The sequence below is a fragment of the Schistocerca gregaria genome, chromosome 6, assembly GCF_023897955.1.
Source record: "Schistocerca gregaria isolate iqSchGreg1 chromosome 6, iqSchGreg1.2, whole genome shotgun sequence".
NCBI lineage: Eukaryota > Metazoa > Arthropoda > Insecta > Orthoptera > Acrididae > Schistocerca > Schistocerca gregaria.
The window spans coordinates 461,669,593-461,689,321 of NC_064925.1; the positions used below are offsets into that span (position 1 = coordinate 461,669,593).

Here is a 19,729-nt window from a genome sequence, read left to right on the forward strand (position 1 = left end):
ATAGATTGTGGTCCGAGTCCACATCTGCCCCTGGAAATGTCTTACAACTTAAAAACTGGTTCCTAAATCTCTGTCTTACCATTATATAATCTATTAGATACCTTTTAGTATCTCCAGGGTTCTTCCACGTATACAACCTTCTTTCATGATTCTTAAACCAAGTGTTAGCTATGATTAAGTTGTGCTCTGTGCAAAATTCTACTAGGCGGCTTCCTCTTTCATTTCTTAGCCCCAATCCATATTCACCTACTATGTTTCCTTCTCTCCCTTTTCCTACTGCCGAATTCCAGTCACCCATTACTATTAAATTTTCGTCTCCCTTCACTATCTGAACAATTTCTTTTATTTCATCGTACATTTCTTCAATTTCTTCATCATCTGCAGAGCTAGTTGGCATATAAACTTGTACTACTGTAGTAGGTGTGGGCTTCGTATCTATCGTGGCCACAATAATGCGTTCACTATGCTGTTTGTAGTAGCTTACCCGCATTCCTATTTTCCTATTCATTATTAAACGTACTCCTGCATTACCCCTATTTGATTTTGTGTTTATAACCCTGTAGTCACCTGACCAGAAGTCTTGTTCCTCCTGCCACCGAACTTCACTAATTCCCACTATATCTAACTTTAACCTATCCATTTCCCTTTTTAAATTTTCTAACCTACCTGCCCGATTAAGGGATCTGACATTCCACGCTCCGATCCGTAGAACGCCAGTTTTCTTTCTCCTGATAACGACATTCTCCTGAGTAGTCCCCGCCCGGAGATCCGAATGGGGGACTATTTTACCTCCGGAATATTTTACCCAAGAGGATGCCATCATCATTTAATCATACAGTAAAGCTGCATGTCCTCGGGAAAAATTACGGCTGTAGTTTCCCCTTGCTTTCAGCCGATCGCAGTACCAGCACAGCAAGGCCGTTTTGGTTAAAGTTGCAAGGCCAGATCAGTCAATCATGCAGACTGTTGCCCCTGCAACTACTGAAAAGGCTGCTGCCTCTCTTCAGGAACCACACGTTTGTCTGGCCTCTCAACAGATACCCCTCCGTTGTGGTTGCACCTACGGTACGGCCATCTGTATCGCTGAGGCACGCAAGCCTCCCCACCAACGGCAAGGTCCATGGTTCATGGGGGGGGATTTATTCATATGCACCGATTTGTCTGTGCGAACACTATGTGTACGGACAAGTAGGCCGGCCGGGGTGAACGAGCGGTTCTAGGCGCTACAGTCTGGAACCGCGAGACCGCTACGGTCGCAGGTTCGAATCCTGCCTCGGGCATGGATGTATGTGTTGTGTTGGCTGAAGATCCAACACCGTGTTACTAGTGGAGGCCGAAATGCACGCGTTTTAGCTCACGCAGGCTGGCGTGAGGAGGGAAGAGCTATATTGACGTGACGTCTGGAGTATGACAAGGAATTAGAATTCAGAAAGCGGACGTAATTAGTTTGATACTTAACTTTAATCCATTAATGATGAACGCCGCTCTTGATGGTACATGAGTCACAATATTATCTGTTCAGAAGACATAGTAAATGAATATGGCGCCTTGCTAGGTCGTAGCAAATGACGTAGCTGAAGGCTATGCTAAACTGTCGTCTCTGCAAATGAGAGCGTAGAAGTCAGTGAACCATCGCTAGCAAAGTCGGCTGTCCAACTGGGGCGAGTGCTAGGGAGCCTCTTGACTAGACCTGCCGTGTGGCGGCGCTCGGTCTGCAATCACTGATAGTGGCGACACGCGGGTCCGACGTATACTAACGGACCGCGACCGATTTAAAGGCTACCACCTAGCAAGTGTGGTGTCTGGCGGTGACACCACACTTACGTTAGGTAGGTTTAAATAGATCTAAGTTCTAGGGGACTGATGACCTCAGCAGTTAAGTCCCATACTTGTAGACAGCCTCCTCAGTTTTCCCCACAGAAAAGAGACTACAGGCGTCAAAGCCGGGGAATGAGCCGGCCAGAGTACAGGTCCTCTGCGTCCAGTCCAAGGAACTTGAGACAATTCATGAAGGCATGCTACAGTACTTCGTGCTCGGTAGGCTGCACAGCTGCCATGTTCGCACCACAGGTTCCTTCTACTCTGTAGAAAACCGTCTTCTAGCACCCGTGAAAGATGGTCTGTTGGGAGGCTGCGATACTTGTGTGCTTTCCGTGTTCCGTCTACGAAAAAAGGGCCTATGAGCTCATGGTTGACTATCCCAAACCACACATTTACACTCCACGGACGCTGACTTTCCACCTGACGAGGCCAACGGATATTGTCAACAGACCAATAGTGCATGTTTCGGCGGTTTACCTTGTAATGATTGGTAAATGTGGCTTCATCACTAAACAAGAAACATGATAGATCTGCAATATCCTATCTTAATGCCCATGTGCAGAACTTGACGCAATTCTCATGATCGTTTCCATGCTCCTCTTAGTGGAGAAAGATGTGATACAGATTGAATCTGTGTCGATGGACTACGCATAGGACACTTGTCTGACTCATGCCACCTCCTCGTGCAATTGCGCGGAGCTAACGCGTGGATCAGTGGCAGCGAGGACATTAATTTCCACCTCTTCTCTCTTGTTATTTCTTTCCTTCTGTTGCGTTGTCTAGGTGTTGCACTAGCACTTTCATGTAACTGGCTGAAGAGGTTGATAAATAATTCCCGATATGTTTGACGGCTATTGGGATACCTTGCCGCGTACACTGTACAAGAACGAACTGCATTCTTCCTACACTCTTTATACACAATCAGCATGTCGGCTTTATACGCATTGGTAACTCCCATCGTCCACTCACGACCTACTGCTTGGACTGCCACATACTAACTGACAACCAATTAGCAGTGCACTCAAAACGCACAAGCACATTGTAAGCAAAGATAACAACATCGTACCTTCCAACTACGAAGGTTGAATGACACAAACAAGTGCCGGTGTAAAAACCTTGCACAATACGATACCTCGTAAACGACTCTCATTAGAAGTCTCCAACAAACACCACTGAAATTCTAATTTATCCTACTTTCAGTTTGTTAATGTCAATAGACATTGTTACAATTTAAAAAAGTGCATGTTTGCACAAAAAATACACTTTATAAGTATTATTAAAATCTGTTTACTGGCTAACAATACGAACCCATAACTACAAGTCCATTATCTGAAAACCGCTCATCAATAGCACTTTGCATCTCTGCTATATTTGCGGTGCAAGTTTTAGGTGATTCACCCAGTATATCACAGCGTGACACACAGTTCAGAATATATGGCGTCATAAGCACGCAGCTGTGAGAAAAGGAAACTGCGGGCGAAATTCGCTAGAGATACAAATATGTGTTGTGAAATGTGTTAAACATACCGTTCAATAGAATTAAGGGAACACATGTATTAACATTCGGCACGTTAAATCTATTTTGATACCGGGGGTCTGGTCTTATTGCACGGCTTCAGATCTTCGCTTTCAATGTAGGCAACAATCTTTCACCGTCTGTTGGCAGTGTTATGCATTACAGTGTCAAATGACCCCTCAGAAGGAGGTGGGCGTCGGAGTCCCAGTGTTCTCTAGAGAGGTATACAGATGGCTGGGTCTTTGTGCCAATATTTGTCGTTTTTGGAAACAAGTCATCTGAAAAGTAATCATGGAGAAATTTCTCTGTGCATTTCTAGAGAACTATTTCGTGGGCAGTGCTTATGCACGTTACTGTATTTACATTTTCTGTCCTGCTGCGTATCTTTGGTGGCTATCTCTTTCTACTGCTATTGAGTACACCGTTTCCACACTGCTATTCATAAAACTTCGCTTAAAAACTTTACTACACACGTATTTTTCACAAAACATGATTTGGGCGGCACTTCTGTTTTCATACTTATTGAGACGTACTATTTTGTTGTCTTTGCTCACTTGTTCATCGTTTGCCCTGTGTTTAATGTGGCGTTAATTTCGAAGGTTCCGGGAACACTTATGTGGTGTATCTGCAAGTGGGGGGGGGGGGGGGGGGGGAGGAGGAGGAATCTGTGTGTAAGTGTGTGTGAAATGATATATATAACGGGCTGAAAAGAAAGGGAGAGGAGTGAGGAGATAGGTTTGAGAATATTTGATTACTATATTTCGTGTGGGGAGGTTGATTTGTACAGTTCATTGAGTGTTCCAAACAGTGTGTATTTTCATTCAAGACTTTCTACCCTTGTATAATTGCTTTTTGTATATGATAGTTTTCTCTATTGTGAGTTTCTGTCAGAGATTATATCTTTCTCTGAGGATTTTAAGATCAGTCTCATCGTTGTTTCGGTGGTGGTGTCCTTGTACGACATGATCTGCATGGACATGTTTAGTGAATGGAGGAGAATAGGACATCCAGAAATGTACACGAACTGAAAGAGAAGGGAAGAAGTCTAAGAGAGAGACCAAGACAGGTGGCTGGGGACTGCGCGTGAAAGAGACGAGAAGGCTGGTTGAAGCTGGAGACAAAGAACTAATGGGAAGACAGAAAGCGATAGACACACCCAGTCGGTGACTGGAAACCGTTCAAAATGAAGAAGAAGATCCATAGCAAGGAGATCCTCAAAGATGTAGAACGTGTCAGAAAACAAATATACATAAATGTATTCTCAAATTAAAAAATTAAAGAATGAGTTGCTACTGTCCCTTCCACAGATACCTAGTGAAATGTCCTTCATGGATGTGAAATAAGTAAAAAAAATTAAAAAATGTGTTTATTTAAGAAGCAGTAACAAACCAGTCACAAAATGAAGTCAGATTTTCCGAAACACCCACGTTATTTGATATTATTAATAATATATACGTCAGGCGGTTACACTAGGAAATTCGACAATGTATAAAAAGGAATTGGTTACCAATGAACTGATTGGCTCCTCTTCAACTTAAATTTTAATACATAAACTTATTACGGCTGCTGGAAAGTTATTGCAACTGGCCGACCCAATATTGTGGACACCTTCCTCTGCCAAAGCATGTGACTTTACATCTTAATGAACATTATTCTTATTTGTAGCACAGATTCCATGAAAATCCAGATTGATTTGAAAACTAGTGGTTAATGACAAATGTCATGAAGGAATAACTGTACTGGGCAGCAATAGTTAGTTACCCTAGTTCCACGAACAGGTTCCTGCAGGCCATTCTTGAGTTCACAATACAAATAAATCACATTACATGTTAGATGAATGAAAGAAACGTACTTTTCTCGCACTTTCCTCGTGAGAACCGTGGACGTATATTTGAAGTAGTAACGATTCCCCAAATAAATATATTTTCCTGTGGTGCAGTCGGGTTTGTTTGTCTGATTAATGGTCCTCTTGTTGGTACTAACGCTGTAAGCAGACAACAAGTAGACTTTAGCGTTTTATTAATACTCACACTTTCTTCTAAGATGTACCCAACCACGGCTGGGAAGACAAAGCCAGTGCAGCTACCGATTGTGTTCATTATACCGTACAGAGATCCTGGAAGAAAACATACAAGTTGCTGTTAATTTCGGGAGTTCTGCGCTCAGTCTGAAATAAAACAGTTGTAAATGCGAAGGGCGTTCAGTAAGCAATGCAACACATACAAAAGCAGGTTGGCTTTATTCAGGATTCCAATACACCGTATTCTTCCCCACTCTTTCGGCTGCACAACCCTATTTTTCAACTTAATCTCTGTTCAATGAAATGGCCTTATGCCACCTTACTGGAAGCGCCAGTATGCTCGTGTGGTCGACGTTGAAGCCAACATCTTATTGCGTCAATAACCTCCCCTTCGTCGACGTACTGGTTGTCGCGGAGTGCATCCTCATTGGTGCAAACAGATGGTCTTTCGTTGCTCTTTATGTTCTTCTGTTAGGTGGCGAGGAATCCAACGGACAGGCAGCTTCAAATACCCCAACTGATGGACGAGTGTTTCAGCACTACTTCCAACAGTGACGTCGAGTTGTGCAACGGGGTGTTTGAGTGTGATCCATCGATCACTTCGAATGAGTGTGTCCACACGTTCCAACTTCGCAGGTGTCGCAGCTTTGCGCGGCCAGCCGACATGCGAGAGACCGGAGAGGTTTGTGTGGTCTTGTTGCGATGATGACAGACGCCGCGCCCAACGACTGACAGTCCTTTTATTCAATACCAGGTCTCCGTAGATGTTCTGCAAGCGCCTAGAAATATCTGCGATGCTGTGGCTTCCCCAAAAGCAACTTAAGAACAGCTCTCTGATTCAAATATACCTCCGTTACTGTCGCCATTTTGGAGGCTACGTAAAGCGCTGTCACATATCGGAGCTTCATGAAACTATAAGAGGTGAAGCTGAAATATTCCACGATTTCCTACAAGAAATTCCGCACTTTTTTTCAACCGAAACTGGCCGCGAAAAAGGTGTTACATTACTTCCTGAACACCCCTCGTACAAACGAAGTGTTGAGATACACTACACTGTCATAAATGTATGCAGTTGCGCTGTAAACAAAGGGAATGTTTGGTTACACAACAGTATTTCATACACCATCGTGCACCAGATGTTGCGGAAGCCAAGACAAGGAGTGAGATATGTGACCATGTCTATAGAAAAGAGGAGTGATAAAGGTTGAGAAAAACTTCAAAAGATATCCTAAGAAGAAAGACATTCGGGGAAACCAAGAGCAAGACTGAGAGACCAGGTGGCCACGGATCTTCAGATACTTGGAGCAAGGGAAGAAGATGCCAAGGACATAACGCTTTGGAGCAGGCAACTTGACGAGACCAGAGAGTAAGAGCAAGTAAGTATCCCAGATCTCTACACAGTTAAAATGATACGAACAGTTAGTCAAAAATAATCTCTAGCTGGAACCCGTTTTCCAGGGAAACTGTATTTTCAGGGCGATATGCTCTTTACTTTTCACAGTAGCCATGGGCGATATGAAGAAATTGCTGACCGCGAATGGTAATTACTTCTTCTTCCTTCTTTCTTCTTTCTCGACGTTGATGGTGTACAATCTATTTTGTTTTGTTCTGTAGTATGGCATGTAACTATACTTTGCCTTATTTAGCCGGCCGGAGTGGCCGAGCGGTTCTAGGCGCTACAGTCTGGAACCGCGCAACCGCTACGGTCGCATGTTCGACTCCTGCCTCGGGCATGAATGTGTGTAATGTCCTTGGGTTAGTTAAGTTTAAGTAGTTCTAAGTTCTAGGGGACCGACGACCTCAGAAGTTAAGTGCCGTATATGACATATAACTGTGCTTTACCTTATTTAGCCGGCCGATGTGGCCGAGCGGTTCTAGGCGCTACAGTCTGGAACCGCTACGGTCGCAGGTTCGAATCCTGCCTCGGGCATGGATGTGTGTGATGTCCTTAGGTTAGTTAGTTTAAGTAGTTCTAAGTTCTAGGGGACCGACGACCTCAGAAGTTAAGTGACGTATATGACATATAACTGTGCATTACCTTATTTAGCCGGCCGGTGTGGCCGAGCGGTTCTAGGCGCTACAGTCTGGAACCGCTACGGTCGCATGTTCGAATCCTGCCTCGGGCATGAATGTGTGTCATGTCCTCAGGGTAGTTAGGTGTAAGTAGTTCTAAGTTCTAGGGGACCGACGACCTCAGAAGTTAAGTGCCGTATATGACATATAACTGTGCTTTACCTTATTTAGCCGGCCGGTATGGCCGAGCGGTTCTAGGCGCTACAGTCTGGAACCGCTACGGTCGCAGGTTCGAATCCTGCCTCGGGCATGGATGTGTGTGATGTCCTTAGGTTAGTTAGTTTAAGTAGTTCTAAGTTCTAGGGGACCGACGACCTCAGAAGTTAAGTGACGTATATGACATATAACTGTGCATTACCTTATTTAGCCGGCCGGTGTGGCCGAGCGGTTCTAGGCGCTACAGTCTGGAACCGCTACGGTCGCATGTTCGAATCCTGCCTCGGGCATGAATGTGTGTCATGTCCTCAGGGTAGTTAGGTGTAAGTAGTTCTAAGTTCTAGGGGACCGACGACCTCAGAAGTTAAGTGCCGTATATGACATATAACTGTGCTTTACCTTATTTAGCCGGCCGGTATGGCCGAGCGGTTCTAGGCGCTACAGTCTGGAACCGCTACGGTCGCAGGTTCGAATCCTGCCTCGGGCATGAATGTGTGTCATGTCCTCAGGGTAGTTAGGTGTAAGTAGTTCTAAGTTCTAGGGGACCGACGACCTAAGAAGTTAAATGCCGTATATGACATATAACCCCCTACGCTCGGTAAACGGAGTATGGGACTCATCATCATCATCATCATGACATATAACTGTGCTTTACCTTATTTAGCCGGCCGGTGTGGCCGAGCGGTTCTAGGCGCTACAGTCTGGAACCGCTACGGTCGCAGGTTCGAATCCTGCCTCGGGCATGAATGTGTGTCATGTCCTCAGGGTAGTTAGGTGTAAGTAGTTCTAAGTTCTAGGGGACCGACGACCTCAGAAGTTAAGTGCCGTATATGACATATAACTGTGCTTTACCTTATTTAGCCGGCCGGTGTGGCCGAGCGGTTCTAGGCGATACAGTCTGGAACCGCTACGGTCGCAGGTTCGAATCCTGCCTCGGGCATGAATGTGTGTCATGTCCTCAGGGTAGATAGGTGTAAGTAGTTCTAAGTTCTAGGGGACCGACGACCTCAGACGTTAAGTGCCGTATATGACATATAACTGTGCTTTACCTTATTTAGCCGGCCGGTGTGGCCGAGCGGTTCTAGGCGATACAGTCTGGAACCGCTACGGTCGCAGGTTCGAATCCTGCCTCGGGCATGAATGTGTGTCATGTCCTCAGGGTAGTTAGGTGTAAGTAGTTCTAAGTTCTAGGGGACCGACGACCTCAGAAGTTAAGTGCCGTATATGACATATAACTGTGCTTTACCTTATTTAGCCGGCCGGTGTGGCCGAGCGGTTCTAGGCGCTACAGTCTGGAACCGCTACGGTCGCAGGTTCGAATCCTGCCTCGGGCATGAATGTGTGTCATGTCCTCAGGGTAGATAGGTGTAAGTAGTTCTAAGTTCTAGGGGACCGACGACCTCAGAAGTTAAGTGCCGTATAAGACATATAACTGTGCTTTACCTTATTTAGCCGGCCGGTGTGGCCGAGCGGTTCTAGGCGCTACAGTCTGGAACCGCTACGGTCGCATGTTCGAATCCTGCCTCGGGCATGAATGTGTGTCATGTCCTCAGGGTAGTTAGGTGTAAGTAGTTCTAAGTTCTAGGGGACCGACGACCTCAGAAGTTAAGTGCCGTATATGACATATAACTGTGCTTTACCTTATTTAGCCGGCCGGTGTGGCCGAGCGGTTCTAGGCGCTACAGTCTGGAACCGCTACGGTCGCAGGTTCGAATCCTGCCTCGGGCATGAATGTGAGTCATGTCCTCAGGGTAGTTAGGTGTAAGTAGTTCTAAGTTCTAGGGGACCGACGACCTCAGAAGTTAAGTGCCGTATATGACATATAACTGTGGTTTACCTTATTTAGCCGGCCGGTGTGGCCGAGCGGTTCTAGGCGATACAGTCTGGAACCGCTACGGTCGCAGGTTCGAATCCTGCCTCGGGCATGAATGTGTGTCATGTCCTCAGGGTAGTTAGATGTAAGTAGTTCTAAGTTCTAGGGGACCGACGACATCAGAAGTTAAGTGCCGTATATGACATATAACTGTGCTTTACCTTATTTAGCCGGCCGGTGTGGCCGAGCGGTTCTAGGCGCTACAGTCTGGAACCGCTACGGTCGCAGGTTCGAATCCTGCCTCGGGCATGAATGTGTGTCATGTCCTCAGGGTAGTTAGGTGTAAGTAGTTCTAAGTTCTAGGGGACCGACGACCTCAGAAGTTAAGTGCCGTATATGACATATAACTGTGCTTTACCTTATTTAGCCGGCCGGTGTGGCCGAGCGGTTCTAGGCGCTACAGTCTGGAACCGCTACGGTCGCATGTTCGAATCCTGCCTCGGGCATGAATGTGTGTCATGTCCTCAGGGTAGTTAGGTGTAAGTAGTTCTAAGTTCTAGGGGACCGACGACCTCAGAAGTTAAGTGCCATATATGACATATAACTGTGCTTTACCTTATTTAGCCGGCCGGTGTGGCCGTGCGGTTCTAGGCGCTACAGTCTGGAACCGCTACGGTCGCATGTTCGAATCCTGCCTCGGGCATGAATGTGTGTCATGTCCTCAGGGTAGTTAGGTGTAAGTAGTTCTAAGTTCTAGGGGACCGACGACCTCAGAAGTTAAGTGCCGTATATGACATATAACTGTGGTTTACCTTATTTAGCCGGCCGGTGTGGCCGAGCGGTTCAAGGCGCTACAGTCTGGAACCGCTACGGTCGCAGGTTCGAATCCTGCCTCGGGCATGGATGTGTGGGATGTCTTTAGGTTAGTTAGGTTTAAGTAGTTTTAAGTTCTAGGTGAGTGATGACCTCAGAAGTTAATTCCCATAGTGCTCAGAGCCATATGAGCCATTTTTTACTTTATTTATATTGCTACAAGAATCTCTTACTAATTGAGTATGGAAAATTATCAACTCCTTTTTGATCTTCTTTGTAATGCTTTCGTTAAATATGCCATGTAAAACTAAATGTCATATGTGGAATTGTTAGATGAAATTTGGTGATATCGATAGCTGCGGTCCGACAGGGTGTCAGTAAGACTGCAGTGGTGTGTATACGCGCTGGTATGTCAAGCAACGTGCTACTATAACGCACTGGACAGAAACACACTAGAACGTGTGGCCGAGTTGTTGCATTCTGGACACAGTTTGGTCTAGGTATTAACGTGAACATTATGAACCAAAAGGTTAGGTTCTTTGAATACTGCCAGTTCAGTGGAAGGTTATAAACAGCAATGTGCATACGCACGTTAGTGCACAGTGATTGTCGTTAACAGAGCCAAATTGTTTGCATGTAACAGAGTTGCAAATCTAATGTACTTTGAGATTCTTATTTTATGTCCAATTTAAGGAACAGCCGCGTGCGTTAAAACATTAACCGTCATTGTGGAAACGTTTAAACTGTTTAATGTGTTAGGAACTTGCTCGCAAAATTGTAAATTTGTGAAACTGGTAAGCAGGCTGAAAACGAACGGATTGTAGTTTCGTGATAGCCTAGTTAATGTGAATTTTATACCGTCATAAAACTATGTATTTGGCATTAATAACAGCATCGTGTGTGTAAGGCCAGTGCACATACAGAGTGATAATTATTGAACTATATTAAAAAGGTATCAAATAGATTATATAATGGTAAGGCAGAGATTTAGGAACCAGGTTTTAAATTGTAGGACATTTCCAGGGGCACATGTGGACTCTGACCACAATCTATTGGTTATGACCTGTAGATTAAAACTGAAGAATCTGCAAAAAGGTGGGAATTTAAGGACATGGGATCTGGATAAGCTAAAAGAACCAGAGGTTGTACAGAGTTTCAGGGAGAGCATAAGGGAACAATTGACAGGAATGGGGGAGAAAAATACAGTAGAAGAACAATGGGTAACTTTGAGGGATGAAGTAGTGAAGACAGCAAAGGATCAAGTAGGTAAAAAGACGAGGACTAGTAGAAATCCTTGGGTAACAGAAGAAATATTGAATTTAATTGATGAAAGGAGAAAATATAAAAATGCAGTAAATGAAGCAGGCAAAAAGGAATACAAACGTCTCAAATATGAGATCGACAGGAAGTGCAAAATGGCTAAGCAGGGATGGCTAGAGGGCAAATGTGAGGGTGTAGAGGCTTATCCCACTAGGGGTAAGATAGATACTGCCTACAGGAAAATTAAAGGGACCTTTGGAGAGAAGAGAACCACGTGTATGAATATCAAGAGCTCAGATGGCAACCCAGTTCTAAGCAAAGAAGGGAAGGCAGAAAGGTGGAAAGAGTATATAGAAGGTTTATACAAGGACGATGTACTTGAGGACAATATTATGGAAATGGAAGAGGATGTAGATGAAGACGAAATGGGAGATAAGATACTGCGTGCAGAGTTTGACAGAGCACTGATAGACCTGAGTCGAAACAATGCCCCTGGAGTAGACAACATTCCATTAGAACTACTGACGGCCTTGGGAGAGCCAGTCATGACAAAACTCTACCAGCTGGTGAACAAGATGTATGAGACAGGCGAAATACCCTCAGACTTCAAGAAGAATATAATAATTCCAATCCCAAAGAAAGCAGGTGTTGACAGTTGTGAAAATTACCGAACTATCAGTTTAATAAGTCACAGCTGCAAAATACTAACGCGAATTCTTTACAGACAAATGGAAAAACTGGTAGATGCGGGCCTTGGAGAGGATCAGTTTGGATTCCGTAGAAATGTTGGAACACGTGAGGCGATACTGACCTTACGACTTGTCTTAGAAGAAAGATTAAGAAATGGCAAACCTACGTTTCTAGCATTTGTAGACTTAGAGAAAGCTTTTGACAATGTTGACTGGAATACTCTCTTTCAAATTCTGAAGGTGGCAGGGGTAAAATACAGGGAGCGAAAGGCTATTTACAATTTGTACAGAAACCAGATGGCGGTCATAAGAGTCGAGGGGCATGAAAGGGAAGCAGTGGTTGGGAAAGGAGTGAGACAGGGTTGTAGCCTCTCCCCGATGTTATTCAATCTGTATATTGAGCAAGCAGTAAAGGAAACAAAAGAAAAATTTGGAGTAGGTATTAAAATTCATGGAGAAGAAGTAAAAACTTTGAGGTTCGCCGATGACATTGTAATTCTGTCAGAGACTTGGAAGAGCAGTTGAAAGTAGTAAAGGAGTTTTGCTATTTAGGAAGAAAAATAACTGATGATGGTCGAAGTAGAGAGGATATAAAATGTAGACTGGCAATGGCAAGGAAAGCGTTTCTGAAGAATATAGATTTATGTATCAGGAAGTCGTTTCTGAAAGTATTTGTTTGGAGTGTAGCCATGTATGGAAGTGAAACATGGACGATAACTAGTTTGGACAAGAAGGGAATAGATGCTTTCGAAATGTGGTGCTACAGAAGAATGCTGAAGATAAGGTGGATAGATCACGTAACTAATGAGGAGGTATTGAATAGAATTGGGGAAAAGAGAAGTTTGTGGCACAACTTGACTAGAAGAAGGGATCGGTTGGTAGGACATGTTTTGAGGCATGAAGGGATCACAAATGTAGCATTGGAGGGCAGTGTGGAGGGTAAAAATCGTAGAGGGAGACCAAGAGATGAATACGCTAAGCAGATTCAGAAGGATGTAGGTTGCAGTAGGTACTGGGAGATGAAGAAGCTTGCACAGGATAGAGTAGCATGGAGAGCTGCATCAAACCAGTCTCTGGACTGAAGACAACTACATTAAAAACACGTAAATTAGTTTCAAAATACGGCGTGCACACATTTTTTTCAACATGTAAACGTCACCACAGATATTCGGATTTAGGTTATGATATGTTCAATATGCCTACCATCATTGGCAATGATGTGACGCAGACGAATAGCGAAATTCTGTACGACCCGCTAAAGTGTTGGAACATCGATAGTGGCGACGACTTCCTGAATGGGTGTTTTCAGCTCAGCGATGGGCTTTGAGGTTTTTGCTGTACACCTTGTCTTTAATACAGCCCCACAAAAAGGAGTGGCACGCGTTAAGATCCGGAGAATATGGCGGCCAATCGAAGCCCATGCCAGTGGCCTCTGGGTACCGCAGAGTCAGAATGCTGTCCGCAAAGCGCTCTTCCAGGACATCAAACACTCTCCTGCCTCGACAGGGTTGAGCTCCGTCGTGCATGAACCACATATTGTCGAAACCAGCACTTTGGATAATGGGTATGAAATCGTGTTCTAAAACCTTCACGTGCCGTCCGGTAGTCGTCGTGCCATCAAGGAATATTACACCGATTATTCCGTGACTGGACACTGTACACCACACAGTCATCCATTGAGGGTCAAGAGACCTCTCGATCGCGAAATACGGATTCTCAGTCCCCGAAATGTGCCAGTTTTGCCTGTTGACGAATTCATTAAAAAAAATACAAAATAAATAAAAATCATGTGACTAGGGCCTCCCGACGCGTAGACACCATGCAGATGTTTACAGCAACAATGACTTTCGGCAATTTTGTGACCAAACGAATGCCACGAAGGACAATATTACCTCCTACAGAATCATATCCCAAGCCATAGGGTGTATCCATTGCAATTTCACGACTGATGGAGCAACTTTAATTTCGCCGCCACCACTGATGAGCCGTCACTGCCGGCCGCGGTGGTCTCGCGATTCTAGGCGCGCAGTCCGGAACCGTGCGACTGCTACGGTCGCAGGTTCGAATCCTGCCTCGGGCATGGATGTGTGTGATGTCCTTAGGTTAGTTAGGTTTAAGTAGTTCTAAGTTCTAGGGGACTGATAACCACAGCAGTTGAGTCCCATACTGCTCAGAGCCATTTGAATCATTTTTTTGTGCCGTCACTGACGTCACAGCGCACCGATAAGAACAGACAAGCTGCAACGCAAAGCTCTCGCTCTCTCTAGCTCAGATCAAGACTTTGAATGTAGGTTAACCGTTTCAATTGTAAATTTCTTTTCTTTGTAGCGAGCTTTTGACCACCATTGCTGTTTCCATAAATAAATGTAGTTTCAGGATAGAGCGTTCGCAGTCAGTGTTGAGATTGTTCATCCCACCATTAAGAGTGCCCATTGCTATTTATCACATCCGTCTTTCTTTTTCATTTTACTGTGGTTCTCATTGCATGTGTTTTTACATATCTTCTGGAGGTGTGCGTTTCTATAGTTCTGTGTAGTATTTTCATTAGGCACGTTTACATGTGTTGCTATGCTACGCAGTACACTGCGTGATCTGTGGTGTCCACTGTTAAGTTTCCGACTGGCGATTCCGAACCTCTACTGATGATACCATCGTTATTCACTAGACAATAGTGCAAAGCACGAAATCGGTAGAAACTTCAAATTTGAGAGTACCCTCTAATTGTGAGAGCTGTGTTTAAATGCTGCAGATCATCCGAATACGTTTTTTCTTCTTTTTTAAAGATACAGTTAAACAGTATAACAGCCTGTTCCGCTAATGTTTACAAAGTATTACATCATATGCCTTTGAGATTTCGAATACAGTTCATTTCAGTAGCTTCAGTAGGGAAACGGTTTCTTTTGAATTTAGGCAAGATTTATATGGTCCAGTCACGTTAAGGGGAGGTTTACTCTCTTTTGGTTCAGAAAATTGATTTTTTTTTTAAATTGAATTTTTGGATCCATAAAAGTGTTTAGAATCAAACCGTGAAATGGTTTTTCCTAATACGGAACGGAAATGTTTGTTATTCGTGGTAGAACAAAAAAATGCATCTGCCTGAAATCGGCCTTTTTCACGCACCAGTTGTTTTCTTTCGGGGGTCGAGTTATTCTGCCGGTGCTTGGGAGGAAACACACCAGTTCAAATGAAAGTTTGAACGCGTGTGTTTGGAAGTTAGCCCCAAGCATTTGCATTCTGGTGCGGTGACTGTGGAGATTGCGACTTTCCTTGCAGTGAGCAGCCCCAACGAAGGGTATTCAGCAATTCTGAAGACCATGACAATGATAGACGTCACCCTGGGACTCTATTCGACGCACTTCGCCAAGCATTCTGACGACCACCGAATTCAAGCGGCCGAAAACCGCTTGTCGCCGGCCGTACGAGCGTCTCTGGAGTAACGCAGAATGGCCCAGATCGAGCAGAACGCCCTCTATGAGGAAGAGGAAGGACTAGTTTATGGACCCGGAGTAGCAGATTGAACGTAAGTTGCATAATATTGCATTTATATGTACTCAAAACTTCAAACGCGTTTTTCTCGAAATGACTTATTTTCTTATCGCGTGGTACGGTAACTTCAAATCTACTGAACCGATTGGAATGATTCTTTGTTTCCGACGAAGCTAACTGAATTGTTTAGGAGTTGTACCACTTTTATTCCGATACATCAACTATAAATATTTTTACTTGGCCATCAAAGCAGAAAAATCGATGAAAAAACCCTATTTTTTTCAAATGGTCGTCAATTTGTTTCCTATTCTCCAAATAACTTAAGTGAGGTACAGCTCCTAAATAATCTTATATACTTCGCTAAAGTCAACTCTATTTTTATTTCAACCGAGCCGGCTGACCTGTGACATACCACGAGTGGAGGTCTACATCGAAATTTTGTTTAGTTCCGACGGCACTTCCGCCTTTGTTCTTCGACATTTCTGGTCGAAGAAATTCCAGTTTGTAGAGGAAATATCAATAAACGTTTCGTCCAAATTTGACATTGATATCTATAACACATCCCGAGAAAAAAATTCTCAAAGAACATGTTTTTTTTCGGGCCAAAGATAATTAACCTCCCCTTAATGTGAATGTTGCAGATGGCAACACTAGCAGTGTTGGGTATATAAAGCGTAACGGAGCGATTTATGGGACATCTGGAAGTGCATGAACACTGGATTTGGGGCCAAGGGTGGAACCATTTCTCTAGCTAAGTTTCAAGGCCGTTCGCGTTACGCCTTGGTTAAAGTATACACTGCATGACAAAACGGTTCGCAGAGCTAAGTGTGATGCATCACGGGCCAAAGACGACGGCTGCCGAGATGTATACGGATGAACAGACGTGCAACTGTTGAGCAGCTTACTGCCCAGATGAAGCAAGCGTTTTCTCAACGACCGTACAGTGAATATTGCTGCGTATGGGCCTCTGCAGCAGACATCTGGTTCGTGGACTCACGCTGACTGCTGTTCATCGCCGACAGAAGCAGGGATTCGCACGCCAATAACCCAGCTGGACGTCCAGTGAGTGGCGTCAGGTGATTTTGGCGTGTACCGTGTGGAACGTCTAAAGAAAATACGCTGCAACCAGGGGGAGTATTGTGGGAATATTTCCGTGGCATTCCCTGGGTGATCTCGAAGGCAAAAAGAGTCAACACCTGTTTGCATCTATCGTTGGGGCCCATGTTAACCCCTATCCGCAGTTAGTTTTTCCTCTACACGATGGCATCTACCAGCAGGGTACTGTAACGCGTCACACAGCTCACAGTGGATGTGCGTCGTTCGAAGAGCACCAGGATGATTTCATCGAGCTCCCTGGCGACCAAACAGCCCGGATTTAAAACGAATCTCGATCGGGCTATTGGCGACATGCATCCTCAACCGAGAAACCTAGGGAAGCTGGCGACGGCACTGGAGTCAGAATGGCTCCACATCCATGTCGGTACGTTCCAGAACCTCACTGAATCTCTACCTGCTCGTCTCGCAGCGGTCCTCGCTGCAAAAGGTGATTATTAAGGCATTTGACGGGTGGTCGTATTAATGTGAATGGATTGGTTGGTTGGTTTGCGGGAGGGGACCAGACAGTGAGGTCATAAGTCCGGTCGTATTAGGGAGGGATGGGAAAGGAAGTCGGCCGTGCCCTTTCAAAGGCACCATCCCGGCATCTCCCTGATGCGGTTTAGGGAAATCACGGAAAACCTAAATCGGGATGGCCGGAGGCAGGTATGAGCCGTCGTCCTAACGAATGCGAGTCCAGTGTGCTAACCACAGCACCCCTTGTTCAGTGAGATTGAACAGTGTACTTCATTACGTTTTTCCCAAGTTAAATTTTGGTATAAATTGACTGTAAAAATTTCGCCACAGAGATCTATTAAACTGGTTTCTTCACAAAGAGTATGGTTCTTTAAGCTACACTACTGGCCATTAAAATTGCTACATCCCGAGGATGACGTGCTACAGACGCCAAATTTAACTGACAGGAAGAAGATGCTGTGATATGCAAATGATTAGTTTTTCAGAGCATTCACGCAAGGTTGGCACCGGTGGCGACACCTACAACGTGCTGACATGAGGAAAGTTTCCAACCTATATCTCATACACAAACAGCAGTTGACCGGCGTTGCCTGGTGAAACATTGTTGTGATGCCTCGTTTAAGGAGGAAAAATGCGTACCATCACGTTTCCGACTTTGATAAAGGTCGGATTGTAGCCAATCGCGATCGCGGTTTATCGTATCACTACATTCCTGCTCACGTTGGCCGAGATCCAACGACTGTTAGCAGAATGTGGAATCGGTGGGTTCAGGAGGGTAATACGGAACGCCGTGCTGGATCCCAATGGCCTCGTATCACTAGCAGTCGAGATGACAAGCATCTTATCCGCATGGCTGTAACGGATCGTGCAGCCACGTCTCGATCCCCGAGCCAACAGATGGGGACGTTTGCAAGACAACAACCATCTGCACGAACAGTTCGACGAAGTTTGCAGCAGCATGGACTATCAGCTCGGAGACCATGGCTGCGGTTACCCTTGACGCTGCATCACAGACAGTAGCGCCTGCGTTGGTGTACTCAACGACTAATCTGGGTGCACGAATGGCAAAACGTCATTTTTTCGTATGAATCCAGTTTCTGTTTACAGCATAATGATGGTCGCATCCGTGTTTGGCGACATCGCGGTCAACGCACATTGGAAGCGTGTATTTGTCATCGCCATACATGCGTATCACCCAGCGTGATGGTATCGGGTGCCATTGGTTACACGTCTCGGCCACCTCTTGTTCGCACTGACGGCACTTTGAACAGTAGACGTTACATTTCAGATGTGTTGCGACCCGTGGTTCTACCCTTCATCCGATCCCTGCGAAACCCTACATTTCCGCAGGATAATGAACGACCGCATGTTGCAGGTCCTGTACTGGCTTTTCTGGATACAGAAAATGTTCGATTGCTGCTCTAGGCAGTACATGCTCCAGATCTCTCACCAATTGAAAACGCCTGGTCAATGGTGGCCGAGCAGCTGGCTCGTCACAATACGCCAGTCACTACTCTTGATGAACTTTGGTATATTGTTGAGGGTGCATGGGCAGCTGTACCTGTACACGCCATCCAAGTTCTGTTGGCCTCAATGTCCAGGCGTATCAAGGCAGTTATCACGGCCAGAGATGGTTGTTCTGAGTACTGTTTACTCAGGATCTACGCACCCAAACTGCGTGAAAATGTAATCACATGTCAGTTCTGGTTTAATATATTTGTTCAATGAATACCCATTTAGCATCTGCATTTCTCCTTGGTGTAGCAATTTTAATGGCCAGTGGTGTAATTATTCATAAATATTGTTCAGTGGCGACTATGGCTCATTCATGAGACATGCGTATTGCAAGAACATTGAACACTCGCTGGGAAAAATTAATTAGCCTTTAAAGAAAATACACACTGTGAGCACTGTAAGTGGTGTAGAACTGGTAAGCCACGGCAGCGTTGTGGTGTGGTTCAAAATGGCTCTGAGCACTGTAAGGTGTCAGACAAATCCAACACCTTCCATGAAAACCCTGAAATGATAAGCAATCCAGTGGTATGTCACATAGCTCCGAATAAATCGTGACATTAAATTAACCAAAGTAATACGAGTAACGAGTGAGCAAATGGAATACCACAGGCTTACACAAGAATGCCTAAATGCTTGTCATACCTTCCCACCGTGAGACAGACGCAGTTCCAAGGGGAGAAACGAGGACAGAAGCCGAGAGCAGAACCATGTTAAGCTAGAAGGCCCTACGGTAACGGACGGACTGGACACCCACGTCGCCAGCTAACAACTAGGGCCACACCACTCGCAAGATTTAGCGTGAGATTTTTTCGCGTCTCTGTTACGTTAGGACCACCTGCTAGCCCATGTTCAAAGATAGAGCCCTCCAGAAGAACAGTATAGATCTTACGATAACACTGAAAGGACCACACCAGCTGCAAGTTTGAGTGTGAGACTTTTTCGCGTCTCTGTTACGTTGAAAACTTAAAAACATTGCCCCACCACGAAAAGTATAA

General features: G+C 45.0%; 1 protein-coding gene across 1 annotated transcript in view; it reads right to left on the bottom strand.

Moving 5' to 3' along the window:
* Positions 1-19,729, bottom strand: part of LOC126278914 (sialin-like) — a 164,930-nt gene that overhangs the window by 17,107 nt on the left and 128,094 nt on the right. The window contains exon 7 of the mRNA XM_049979188.1: positions 5,368-5,453. Coding sequence (XP_049835145.1) covers positions 5,368-5,453 — 86 coding nt within the window. The remainder of the gene's footprint in view (positions 1-5,367; positions 5,454-19,729) is intronic.